Raw genomic sequence first — 14561 nt, 5'->3', positions numbered from 1 at the left:
GTGATAATATAAGTGGACCTGGTATTCTGGGCCACCTACTCACTTGTTTGTTCACCTATCACACCATTTTATTTAAAAAGTTCAACCTTCACTGAGTATCATGGTGGAACTGTATTTCTTATTGTTCATTTGAAGTCAGTTTTTCACATTTTTTTGAAATATAAATAAACTGAACAAGGCTTGGGTATACTTTATGTAAACATCATGTTCAAAGTTTAAGTTGAAACTTTTCTTACTTCACTTTTTCTCTTCATGCACAAGTTTTACTTGCCAGATCATCTAAGAAACCCTTTTAAGTAGAAGTCTTTATTCCAAAACAAAATAATGTTGGTCCACAACATAGCAAAGTTCTAACTTTTGGTTTTGATGTTTCAAATAAAAGTATATGTTCAGTATATTGTTTCTGTGTCTGGTGTAATATCCCCCCTAAAGTCTAATATCTAGCAAGACCACATATATGAAGTGCTGTCAAATGTGAGAACAATATATTGAGTCATCAGTCATCTTTCAATTGTGTATTGGTTGCTGTTCAAAGCTGCATAGCTTGTAGTTGACCTCTTGTCTGTTTACATTCTGGGACTTCTTACTTTTCCACTTCAGAACACAATAATGTCTCCCTCTCTACCAAACTCCCATGAGTGTTTAAATGACCCCATTTTCAGCTTTAAAAAATACATTTTACCAAACCACTATTAATGTGTAAATGTTCAACTTTCCTCGTAAAAGTACACACTACAAACTCCTTTCATTGTGCCATATTATTACTATGATTGTATAAATGGCCAACTTTCAATGTATAAATGGACAGTCAAAGGTCTGTCATGTTGCAATATTACTAAGAGTGTGTAGATGGCCTTATTTGTCACTTAAATTATCACACTCCAGGGCCTTCCATTGTACCATGGTACAAAGGGTGTGTAAATGGCCCTACTTTTCTGTTGAAAATACACACACCAGGGTATTACTTTGTAGCTTGTATTGTGTACATAATTTGACTTATTTGTGTCTTCTATTTAAAATTACAGCAGAAATTGAATCTCTCATCTGTGGCCTGAGCTTTAGTGACTTTGTGGTGACCATAGTATTAGGAAGTTGAATGGATTCTAGGCTACATAGTAACTTGTTTGCTAACCTATCTCAGTCTTATCTCAAAAGCACAATACTTTAAACTCACTTTCCTAATTATAACAACAATGGAATAATTTTGATTCATGTTCCTCTTCCTGGAAAAATGCGTCAATGCAGGTAGTAGCTAGTCACTAACTGGACAAATCTGTAATGTACAGGAAAGAGTGTGACCTTTGTAAGCAGAATTTTTTGTTATTCAGTTTTTTATAAAGTAAATTTGTTAGTGAGATAAGGCACAGCAATTTTTGGCAGATGGGGGGTGGGCCAGAGTTATTTATACAAATGCATCATGTAACCTACTTTAGACTCCATGTGAGTTCTGCCAACTATGGTCACTACACCGTCACCTGGGCTCAATGCATGGTCATACATAAATTTAGCTGTGACCATGGGCTAGTGTATCGATCGACCACATTCTGAAAGTAATGCATGGCTTTCCTTGGAAATGTACCATTTAATTCATTTTTTATTGTTGCTAACTGTTCTAACTGTTGGTTTTGATGTTTCAATTAAAAATATATGATCAGTGTATTTTTCTGTGTCTGGTGTAATATCTGTGTCTGGTGTCATATCAGCCCATGACTTCAGAATTCAAAGAGCACTATACAAAAACCTATTTGTAATGACATTGTCCCTTTGTGCAGTCCAGTTACAACAAGGGGTGTTCAAATTTGCCATATTGTTTTACCTTGTCTTTATCGGCCAATAAAATCATTGTCAAAAAAAGGTAAAAGTCTGATTTTACACACCAAAAAATGACTACAATCGTGTTTCAAGAAGTCTACTAATAACATGCTAACAACCTAGTAAACTTTAAACTGGTTTTGAAGTTTTCAAGAGTTTTTGGTATCTTTTCCTCTGTCTACTCTGCATTCTAAAAAGTCTATATATTTCAAGGAAGAAAGCATATGAAATTATGTCAAATACCAGACTGTTACAGTAGGTTTTCAGTTGTCTGACAATTTTGCAGTTGCTGTTGTGTAATGATACAACGGAAAATACAGGGATACTTAATTTACCTTTTAAAAATGCATAAAGGTCCTATTTTATACTTTACTTCCATGAGTATGTAAATGGCCCTACTTCCCACTTAAAAGTACACACTCGGTCCAAGGTCCTACTTTTAATCTTATGCCCAGTAAATGCTTCACACCCAATGGCTCCATAAACCACGTCAGCCTGGGAAGGCTTCACAAGTTCACATGCCTACAGAAAGCTCATTAATGGTTGTTTCTTTAAACTGCGATGATTTTTGTATAGTCTGCTAGGGGAAGAATATACGATATCATGTTCATGGATTTAGCATCACAACAAACTAGGGGTCTCATAACACACACCCGTACTGAAGGCCTCATTTGTGATAAAACACATGTATGTGTGTGTGTGTGTGTGTGTGTGTGTGTGTGTGTGTGTGTGTGTGTGTGTGTGTGTGTGTGTGTGTGTGTGTGTGTTTTATCAAATGTCAATCCATTACCCCCCGAAACCACCACCGCTGTAAAGCCACAAAATGTTGTGAAGCCACGCACTCGGGCTTCACACTTTTGGCCCTCCTATTACGCTTAAAAAGGCATAAAAAGTGCCTAGAAATGTTCTCAGCGATGGTCCTACTTTTTTGTCAAAAATATAATATGTGCGAAAATCGGCGTGAGTGTTCGCAAAAGTCACCAGGAAAGCACACACACATGTTCTAGGCACATAGCGCCACCAAGAGTTGAAATCGTTCATGTGCGCATGCGCGTATCTCTGTAACTAGTGTAAGTTTGCTGTTCACTTGTGAGTACTTCCAGGGAGCATTCACGACCTCATGACAAGTCCTGTCATTGGAGTTTCCTTTTTCTGAAGGTTAGTAATCCACCACTCATATTTTGGTAATTTAATGACTACCATTTAAGACCATTATTTCAGAGTTTCAAAATGAATTGGCGACACTATTATTCTGACCCTTCACAGTGAGCAAACTCAAATTGAATATGGTCGCTCATATGTGTGGCCCTCTGTGCTGTAGATGTTGTTGAATTCATCTATTTTTGTCAACATTTTCAGCATTTATTGTTGCCAAGCCTTTCATCAAAGGATAGAGACATTCATCTGCATGTATGTGTTTTTTTATTTAAAAGTAGTCGCTCATGTTCCAGACAGAGGCGATCTTCTAGGGCTGTACAATTTTAGTTGATGGCGACATGCCTAAATCTGGGTAGTCTGAAAAGGGAAAGCACAGAAGCCAAGAGTACTGAAAAACGAAAAGTCACAAATGAATGAAAATATAGACCATGTTTATGCTTACCATACAAAATTTACAGTGTACACCTCATGTAGTGGGGGAGGGGTCCTAGGGGTCTCCCCTTAGAAATCCTGGAGGTTTTGTACTGTGAAAAGTCAATTTTGAGACTATTCAGACCCTTTCAGACAATAATTTCCAAGCTTTACAAGACAGCACCAACATGTAAAAAGCAACTACACAGGGTTGAAATACTTATACTTTGATAGCATCTTGACAGTAAGTGGGGAAGAGCTTGAGACTGGGATATGTCCACCTTATGTGGGGGGGGGGGGGTCCAAGGGGTCTCCCTCTAGAAGCCCTGGAGGATTGTTATTCTTAAAGCCAATTTTAGGCTATTCAAACCCTTTCAATCAATAACTCAATCCATGCTTTACAAGACAGCACAATCAAGTATCAGAAACTATTATTTATAACTTACATAGGGTTGAAATATGTTCTTAAACAGTTAAATGACATCATTATATACATGTAGTAAAGGTCAGCACATCTACTGGTACTATCATTGGTAGGGGAGATTTGGAGTTTAAGACAATTTTAGACTACCTTGGCAAACATTTCACATCTTTAAAAGACAATATCATCTCAAATTAGAATTGGGTGAAAATATTTAAGAAAAGTTTGATACCATTATGACAGTAAAAAGGTTGTTGGTTGAATGCATGAGTGACCTCTGGGGGTGAGGGAGTCCTTGGGGGTTTCCCCCTGGGAGATCTGCAGTTTTTTGCTTCTATTAAGGCAATGCTTAGGTTATTCATATCCTTTGAGGTAATATTTCCAAGCTTCGAATAGCTAACGTAAATGTAAGTTTTAAATGGGTTTCCCATGTCACATAAAAATGGCCCTGTAACATTGGTATAGTGGCATTAATATTGCATGTATAGTAAAGTCACCGGTATGTTAGAGAACTTTAGGTGGTCATACCTAGTGTATTTATAGAAACTGGAAATTGATGAGATGTGGTGATTTGTAGTGTCCAAAATAGAAAGTGTATTAATTCTGACAAGTTCATAGTGACGAGTAGGGAACATTTTAGATTAACTTCTTTTATAAACTATCTATGAAGATTACCATGATTACGAAACCTTCAAGTTCACTTTTGCCCCAAAGTGCAATATAAGTGAAGCACTGATTGTGAAACAGTCAGTCATTTACATGACATGTTCTGTAACTAGTGTGGTAGCTAGGTAATACATGTATATGTATATTTATAGTTATGCTTGAACTAATAAGTAATATTAAAAAATTCATGTAAGAAACAGGGACAAGAACAAATATTTACATGTACCACATTTCAGACAAGGCTATATGCCATTGTAGAAAAAGGATTTTTTTCTTCCATCACAATCCAAAACACAATGACCCCTCCCCCCTATCCATAATTTTAAAAACAGAATACCCCCCCCCCCCCACTGACAATTTTAAAAACAGGGTGACCCCCTCCCAATCCACCCACCCCACCCCCCAGGGCATAGAAACTGACCGGTCCCAAATGCCAGATCAAATGCTAGACATCTGAGCATAAAACTGACAATGCATGAGAAGGGAATGAGATGACTTGCATTGCAGCATATGGAATACTGGAACACCCTCAGATTTCTTACTGGACTTCAGCTTGATGTCATACAATTAAATTATCTCTGTCAGTGATTATACCCAAATGATGCTTGCAGTTTGTGTAAATATAGCAATTCCTTGATTTGTAAAGAAACGGCTCATTGCTGAATACTTTTTGCATTCCTTTTGCTGTATAAAGCATATTATTGTATGAATCATGGCACAATAAATAGTATATATGGATGAGAAAACATTAAATGTGTAACCAAAAATATTTGTATCATTTAGACACTGATTATGAGTGGTTACAACATGACTGTAACAAATAATATATATATGGACCTACATATGCTAACAAGTTGTTAGTGTCAAACTTTCTTTCAAGCAGTTGTGGGCTGACATAGTGTTTGGATGCAACATGGGTCTGAACACACTAGAGTTCTGTTTAATGTATATTGCTGAAAATTGTCCTTTTTTCTTTGCACATGTAGTTGGGACAAAGTCTAAAGTTGTTCGACGAAAATTGCCATGGACAAAGGCTGAAGAAGAAGCCATTGACAGGCATTTCATGTCTCACATTCAAAAGAGGAAAGCTGTAATAAAGACTGAAGCTGAAGAATGCCAATTGAAGGAGAAAGTGTTGTGCAACCGGGACTGGAAATAAATAAAATGGCATGTTCAAACCAGAGCAATATCATATGAAAAAAGGGGGGGAAAAGGAATCAAACAGGTGTGGTATAGTACTGACATTTTGAAAACATTGGCATTGCCATGGAAATTTACCACACAATGTAATTTTCATATGAGCATTTTCTAATCAAAATTAGTCAATTTTCATTGTAATTAAAATGACTGACCATCAAGCCTTTGTGTTCTGTTACACTAACAATAAATGCAATCGGAACTGGCTTTGATTCTAGGCTACATATTTTGTGATTACCCACTGATTTCAAAATCTCAACCTTTCGCTGACAAAACAAAACTTAAGTGTGCTGTAAGGTGTTTGATTTTTGGCACCTGTTTTCTGACATTTTTGAAAGACAGCTCATATGAACTAGAGTAACTAAGATACTTCATCAAAACATTTTATTCAAAGGTGAAGGCTTTTTGACATTGAGTTTTCCAAGTTCCTGTTTTCCTCTTCATATGCAAGTTTGACTTCACAGAGTATGTAGGAATTTGTTTATCTGGGAAATGACGTTTTTTACCCAATATTAAAAAAACATGGGTTCTCAGTATGGTATATTTGTAACTTTGTTGGCTTTGATGTTTATAAAAAAGAGTTTGTGTACTCTCCCCAGTCGCACATTTAACCATGTTGCAATGTTACTTTGTAAATGATCCTACTTTTTCAAGGTCTTTTTTTTTTCTTTTTCATAATTGTGAAGTCAAAATCAAAGGTCTGTCATGTTGCCATATTACTAAGAGTGTGTAGATGGCCTTATTTGTCACTGACATTATCACACTCCAGGGCCTTCCATTGTACCATGGTACCAAGGGTGTGTAAATGGCCCTGTGCTTTTCTGTTGAAAATACACACACCAAGGTATTATTATAGCTTGTATTGTGTACATGATTTGACTTATTTGTGTCTTCTATTTAAAATTACAGCAGAAATTGAATCTCATCTGTGGCCTGAGCTTTGAGGACTTTGTGGTGACCATAGTATAAGGAACTTTAATGGGTTCTAGGCTACATATTAACTTGTTTGGTAACCTATCACAGTCTTATTTCAAAGGCAAAATACTTTAAACTCACTTTCCTAAATATAACAACAGTGGAATAATTTTGATTCATGTTCCTCTTCCTGGAAAAATGCTTTGGTGCAGGTAGTAGCTAGTTGCTAACTGGATAAATCTCTGTTGTACAGGAAAGAGTTTAACCTATGCAATCAGAATCTGTTATTAAGTTTTTTAAAAGTAAATTTGTTAGTCAGATAAGGCACAGCAATTTTTGACAGTTGGGGGGGGGGAGAGTTATTTATACAAATGCATCATGTAACCTACTTTAGACTCCATGTGAGTTCTGCCAACTATGGTCACTACACTCTCACCTGGGCTCAATGCATGGTCATACATAAATTCAGCTGTGACATGGGCTAGTGTATCGATCGACCATATTCTAAAAATAATGCATGGCACTACCCCGTCCTTGGAAATGTACCATATAATTCATTTTCTCCATTGCCCAAACAAAAATACTCAGTACCTGAACAATAATTGTAATCTCTGACTAACTATGAAGCCTTGGAGTAAGTGAAGTGATAATATAAGTGGACCTGGCATTCTGGGCACCTACTCACTTGTTTGTTCACCTATCACACCAATTTATTTGAAAAGTTCACCTTCACTGAGTATCATGGTGGAACTGTATTTCTTATTGTTCATTTGAAGTCAGCTTTTCAAATATTTGAAAAATAAAAAAAAATGAACAGGGATTGGGGATACTTTATGTAAACACCATGTTCAAAGTTTAAGTTTAAACTTTTCTTACTTCATTTTTTTTTCACTTTATGCACACGTTTTACTTCTCAGATCAACTAACAAACCCTTTTACGTGGAAGTCTTTATTCCAAAATAAAATAATGTTGGTCTACATCATAGCAAAGTTCTAACTGTTGGTTTTGATGTTTCAAATAAAAATATATGATCAGTATATTTTTTCTGTGTTTGGTGTAATATCCCCCTAAAGTCTAATATCTAGCAAGACCACATATATTCAGTGCTGTCAAATGTGAGAACAATATATTGAGTCATCAGTCATCTTACAATTGTATATTGGTTGCTGTTCAAAGCTGCATAGCCTGTAGTTGATGTCTAGTCTGTTTACATTCTGGGACTTCCTACTTTTCCACTTCAAAACACAATAATGTCCCCCTCTCTACCAAACTGCAATGAGTGTTTAAATGACCCCACTTTCAACTTAAAAAATACATTCTACCAAAATATTATGAATGTGTAAATGTTCAACTTTCCTCGTAAAAGTACACACTACAAACTCCTTTCATTGTGCCATATTATTACTATGATTGTATAAATGGCCAACTTTCAATGCATAAATGGACAGTCAAAGGTCTGTCATGTTGCCATATTACTAAGAGTGTGTAGATGGCCTTATTTGTCACTTAAATTATCACACTCCAGGGCCTTCCATTTGACCACGGTACAAAGGGTGTGTAAATGGCCCTGCTTTTCTGTTGAAAATACACACACCAGGGTATTACTTTGTAGCTTGTATTGTGTACATGATTTGACTTATTTGTGTCTTCTATTTAAAATTACAGCAGAAATTGAATCTCTCATCTGTGGCCTGAGCTTTGGTGACTTTGTGGTGACCATAGTATAAGGAACTTGAATGGATACTGGGCTCCATAGTAACTTGTTTGCTAACCTATCACAGTCTTATTTCAAAAGCACAATACTTTAAACTCACTTTCCTAAATATAACAACAATGGAATAATTTTGATTCATGTTCCTCTTCCTGGAAAAATGTTTCAATGCAGGTAGTAGCTAGTCACTAACTGGACAAATCGCTGTTGTACAGGAAAGAGTTTGACCTTTGTAAGCAGAATTTTTTGTTATTAAGTTTTTTGAAAAGTATATTTGTTAGTCACATAAGGCACAATAATTTTTGGCAGATGAGGGGGGGGGGAGAGTTATTTATACAAATGCATCATGTAACCTACTTTAGACTCCATGTGAGTTCTGCCAACTATGGTCACTACACCGTCACCTGGGCTCAATGCATGGTCATACATAAATTTAGCTGTGACCATGGGCTAGTGTGTCGATCAACCACATTCTGAAAATAATGCATGGCTTTCCTTGGAAATGTACCATTTAATTCATTTTTTTGGTTGCTGTTCAAAGCTACATAGCCTGTAGTTGACCTCTTGTCTGTTTACATTCTGGGACTTCCTACTTTTCCACTTCAGAACACAATAATGTCTCCCTCTCTACCAAATTACCATGAGTGTTTAAATGACCCCATGTTAAACTTTAAAAAATACATTCTACCAAAATACTATGAATGTGTAAATGTTCAACTTTCCTCATAAGTACACACTACAAACTCCTTTCATTTTGCCATATTATTACTATGATTGTATGAATGGCCAACTTTCAATGTATAAATTGACAGTCAAAGGTCTGTCATGTTGCCATATTACTAAGAGTGTGTAGATGGCCTTATTTGTCACTTAAATTATCACACTCCAGGGCCTTCCATTGTACCATGGTACCAAGGGTGTGTAAATGGTCCTGCTTTTCTGTTGAAAATACACACACCAAAGTATTACTTTGTAGCTTGTAATGTGTACACAATTTGACTTGTGTCTTCTATTTGAAATTACAGCAGAAATTGAATCTCTCATCTGTGGCCTGAGCTTTAGTGACTTTGTGGTGACCATAGTATAAGGAACTTGAATGGATACTGGGCTCCATACTAACTTGTTTGCTAACCTATCACAGTCTTAATTCATAAACACAATACTTTAAACTCACTTTCCTAAATATAACAGCAATGGGATAATTTTGATTCATGTTCCTCTTCGTGGAAAAATATTTTAATGCAGGTAGTAGCTAGTCACTAACTGGACAAATCTCTGTTGTACAGGAAAGAGTTTGACCTTTGTAAGCAGAATTTTTTTGTTATTAAGTTTTTTTACAAAGTAAATTTGTTAGTCACATAAGGCACAATAATTTTTGGCAGATGAGGGGGGGGGGCAGACTTATTTATACAAATGCATCATGTAACCTACTTTAGACTCCATGTGAGTTCTGCCAACTATGGTCACTACACCGTCACCTGGGCTCAATGCATGGTATTACATAAATTTAGCTGTGACCATGGGCTAGTGTATCGATCGACCACATTCTGAAAATAATGCATGGCTTTCCTTGGAAATGTACCATTTAATTCATTTTTTTGGTTGCTGTTCAAAGCTGCATAGCCTGTAGTTGACCTCTTGTCTGTTTACATTCTGGGACTTCCTACTTTTCCACTTCAGAACACAATAATGTCTCCCTCTCTACCAAATTACCATAAGTGTTTAAATGACCCCATGTTAAACTTTAAAAAATACATTCTACCAAAATACTATGAATGTGTAAATGTTCAACTTTCCTCGTAAAAGTACACACTACAAACTCCTTTCATTGTGCCATATTATTACTATGATTGTATAAATGGCCAACTTTCAATGTATAAATTGACAGTCAAAGGTCTGTCATGTTGCCATATTACTAAGAGTGTGTAGATGGCCTTATTTGTCACTTAAATTATCACACTCCAGGGCCTTCTATTGTACCATGGTACCAAGGGTGTGTAAATGGCCCTGCTTTTCTGTTGAAAATACACACATCATAGCTTGTATTGTCTTCTATTTAAAATTACAGCAGAAATTGACTATCTTATCTGTGGTCTGAGCTTTGGTGACTTTGTGGTGACCATAGTATAAGGAACTTGAATGGATTATAGGCTACATATTAACTTATTTGCTAACCTATCAGTCTTATTTCAAAAGCTCAATACTTTAAACTCACTTTCCTAAATATAGCAACAATGGAATAATTTTGCTTCATGTTCCTCTTCCTGGAAAAATGTTTCAATGCAGGTAGTAGCTAGTGACTAACTGGACAAATCTCTGTTGTACAGGAAAGAGTTTGACCTTTGTAAGCAGAATATTTTGTTATTCTGTTTTTTACACAGTAAATGTGTTAATCAGATAAGGCACAACAATTTTTGGCAGGTTGGGGGGGCAGAGTTATTTATACAAATGCATCATGTAACCTACTTTAGACACCATGTGAGTTCTGCCAACTATGGTCACTACACCGTTACCTGGACTCAATGCATAGTCATACATAAATTCAGCTGTGACCATGGGCTAGTGCATTGATCGACCACATTCTGAAAATAATGCATGGCTTTCCTTGGAAATGTACCATTTAATTTATTTTCTCCATGCCCAAACAACAATACTCAGTACCTGCACAATAATTGAAATCTCTGACTAACCATGAAGCTTTGGAGTATGTAAAGTGATAATATAAGTGGGCCTGGCATTCTGGGCCACCTACTCACTTTTTTGTTCACCTATCACACCATTTTATTTAAAAAGTTCAACCTTCACTGAGTATCATGGTGGAACAATATTTCTTATTGTTCATTTGAAGTCAGTTTTTCACATTTTTAAAAAAATAAATAAACTGAACAAGGCTTGGGTATACTTAATGTGAACATCATGTTCAAAGTTTAAGTTGCAACTTTTCTTACTTCATTTTTTCACTTCATGCACAGGTTTTACTTGCCAGATCATCTAAGAAACCCTTTTAAGTAGAAGTCTTTATTCCAAAACCAAATAATGTTGGTCCACAACATAGCAAAGTTCTAACTGTTGGTTTTGATGTTTCAATTAAAAATATGTGATCAGTATATTTTTTCTTTGTTTGGTGTAATATCCCCCTAAAGTCTAATATCTAGCAAGACCACATATATGAAGTGCTGTCAAATGTGAGAACAATATATTGAGTCATCAGTCATCTTACAATTGTGTATTGGTTGCTGTTCAAAGCTGCATAGCTTGTAGTTGACCTCTTGTCTGTTTACATTCTGGGACTTCTTACTTTTCCACTTCAGAACACAATAATGTCTCTCTCTCCACCAAACTACCATGAGTGTTTGAATGACCCCACTTTCAACTTAAAAAATACATTCTACCAAAATACTTTGAATGTGTAAATGTCCAACTTTCCTCGTAAAAGTACACACTACAAACTCCTTTCATTGTGCCATATTATTACTATGATTGTATAAATGGACAGTCAAAGGTCTGTCATGTTGCCATATTACTAAGAGTGTGTAGATGGCCTTATTTGTCACTTAAATTATCACACTTCAGGGCCTTCCATTGTACCATGGTACCAAGTGTGTGTAAATGGCCCTGCTTTTCTGTTGAAAATACACACATCAAGGTGTTACTTTATAGCTTGTATTGTCTTCTATTTAAAATTACAGCAGAAATTGACTATCTTATCTGTGGTCTGAGCTTTGGTGACTTTGTGGTGACCATAGTATAAGGAACTTGAATGGATTATAGGCTACATATTAACTTATTTGCTAACCTATCAGTCTTATTTCAAAAGCTCAATACTTTAAACTCACTTTCCTAAATATAGCAACAATGGAATAATTTTGCTTCATGTTCCTCTTCCTGGAAAAATGTTTCAATGCAGGTAGTAGCTAGTGACTAACTGGACAAATCTCTGTTGTACAGGAAAGAGTTTGACCTTTGTAAGCAGAATATTTTGTTATTCTGTTTTTTACACAGTAAATGTGTTAATCAGATAAGGCACAACAATTTTTGGCAGGTTGGGGGGGCAGAGTTATTTATACAAATGCATCATGTAACCTACTTTAGACACCATGTGAGTTCTGCCAACTATGGTCACTACACCGTTACCTGGACTCAATGCATAGTCATACATAAATTCAGCTGTGACCATGGGCTAGTGCATTGATCGACCACATTCTGAAAATAATGCATGGCTTTCCTTGGAAATGTACCATTTAATTTATTTTCTCCATGCCCAAACAACAATACTCAGTACCTGCACAATAATTGAAATCTCTGACTAACCATGAAGCTTTGGAGTATGTAAAGTGATAATATAAGTGGGCCTGGCATTCTGGGCCACCTACTCACTTTTTTGTTCACCTATCACACCATTTTATTTAAAAAGTTCAACCTTCACTGAGTATCATGGTGGAACAATATTTCTTATTGTTCATTTGAAGTCAGTTTTTCACATTTTTAAAAAAATAAATAAACTGAACAAGGCTTGGGTATACTTAATGTGAACATCATGTTCAAAGTTTAAGTTGCAACTTTTCTTACTTCATTTTTTCACTTCATGCACAGGTTTTACTTGCCAGATCATCTAAGAAACCCTTTTAAGTAGAAGTCTTTATTCCAAAACCAAATAATGTTGGTCCACAACATAGCAAAGTTCTAACTGTTGGTTTTGATGTTTCAATTAAAAATATGTGATCAGTATATTTTTTCTTTGTTTGGTGTAATATCCCCCTAAAGTCTAATATCTAGCAAGACCACATATATGAAGTGCTGTCAAATGTGAGAACAATATATTGAGTCATCAGTCATCTTACAATTGTGTATTGGTTGCTGTTCAAAGCTGCATAGCTTGTAGTTGACCTCTTGTCTGTTTACATTCTGGGACTTCTTACTTTTCCACTTCAGAACACAATAATGTCTCTCTCTCCACCAAACTACCATGAGTGTTTGAATGACCCCACTTTCAACTTAAAAAATACATTCTACCAAAATACTTTGAATGTGTAAATGTCCAACTTTCCTCGTAAAAGTACACACTACAAACTCCTTTCATTGTGCCATATTATTACTATGATTGTATAAATGGACAGTCAAAGGTCTGTCATGTTGCCATATTACTAAGAGTGTGTAGATGGCCTTATTTGTCACTTAAATTATCACACTTCAGGGCCTTCCATTGTACCATGGTACCAAGTGTGTGTAAATGGCCCTGCTTTTCTGTTGTAAATACACACATCAAGGTGTTACTTTATAGCTTGTATTGTCTTCTATTTAAAATTACAGCAGAAATTGACTATCTTATCTGTGGTCTGAGCTTTGGTGACTTTGTGGTGACCATAGTATAAGGAACTTGAATGGATTATAGGCTACATATTAACTTGTTTGGTAACCTATCACAGTCTTATTTCAAAGGCACAATACTTTAAACTCACTTTCCTAAATATAACAACAGTGGAATAATTTTGATTCATGTTCCTCTTCCTGGAAAAATGCTTTGGTGCAGGTAGTAGCTAGTTGCTAACTGGATAAATCTCTGTTGTACAGGAAAGAGTTTAACTTATGCAAGCAGAATTTGTTATTAAGTTTCTTAAAAGTAAATTTGTTAGTCAGATAAGGCACAGCAATTTTTGACAGTTGGGGGGGGGGAGAGTTATTTATACAAATGCATCATGTAACCTACTTTAGACTCCATGTGAGTTCTGCCAACTATGGTCACTACACTGTCACCTGGGCTCAATGCATGGTCATATATAAATTCAGCTGTGACCATGGGCTAGTGCATCGATCGACCACATTCTGAAAATAATGCATGGCACCACCTTGGAAATGTACCATTTATTTCAATTTCTACATTGCCCAAACAAAAATACTCAGTACCTGAACAATAATTGTAATCTCTGACTAACCATGAAGCCTTGGATTATGTGAAGTGATAATATAAGTAGACCTGACATTCTGGGCACCTACTCACTTGTTTGTTCACCTATCACACCAATTTATTTAAAAAATTCACCTTCACTGAGTATCATGATGGAACTGTATTTCTTATTGTTCATTTGAAGTCAGCTTTTCAAATGTTTGAAAAAAAAAATAAACTAAACAAGGATTGGGGATACTTTATGTAAACATCATGTTCAAAGTTTAAGTTTAAACTTTTCTTACTTCATTTTTTCACTTTATGCACACATTTTACTTGTCAGATGATCTAACAAACCCTTTTAAGTGGAAGTCTTTATTCCAAA

At 35.8% G+C, this 14561-nt stretch overlaps 1 protein-coding gene and 1 long non-coding RNA gene across 3 annotated transcripts in view; one reads left to right on the top strand and one right to left on the bottom strand.

Annotated features, from left to right (window-relative positions):
• LOC144438338 (uncharacterized) overlaps nt 1-14561 on the bottom strand; it is a 302136-nt gene that overhangs the window by 164964 nt on the left and 122611 nt on the right. The gene's annotated exons all lie outside the window — the stretch shown is intronic.
• LOC144437585 (sodium/hydrogen exchanger 8-like) overlaps nt 1-14561 on the top strand; it is a 73006-nt gene that overhangs the window by 31275 nt on the left and 27170 nt on the right. The window contains exon 1 of one of the 2 annotated variants that reach the window (XM_078126554.1): nt 5601-5693. The exons of the other annotated variant lie outside the window; for it this stretch is intronic. Coding sequence (XP_077982680.1) covers nt 5638-5693 — 56 coding nt within the window. The 5' untranslated portion in view covers nt 5601-5637. Of the gene's footprint in view, nt 1-5600; nt 5694-14561 lie in introns of those variants that run through there. 2 annotated transcript variants of the gene reach the window in all.

This window comes from Glandiceps talaboti, chromosome 7, assembly GCF_964340395.1.
Source record: "Glandiceps talaboti chromosome 7, keGlaTala1.1, whole genome shotgun sequence".
NCBI classification, from domain to species: domain Eukaryota; kingdom Metazoa; phylum Hemichordata; class Enteropneusta; family Spengelidae; genus Glandiceps; species Glandiceps talaboti.
The sequence above is the reverse complement of the archived record's forward strand: the minus strand, read 5'-3'. Positions and strand labels throughout refer to the sequence as shown.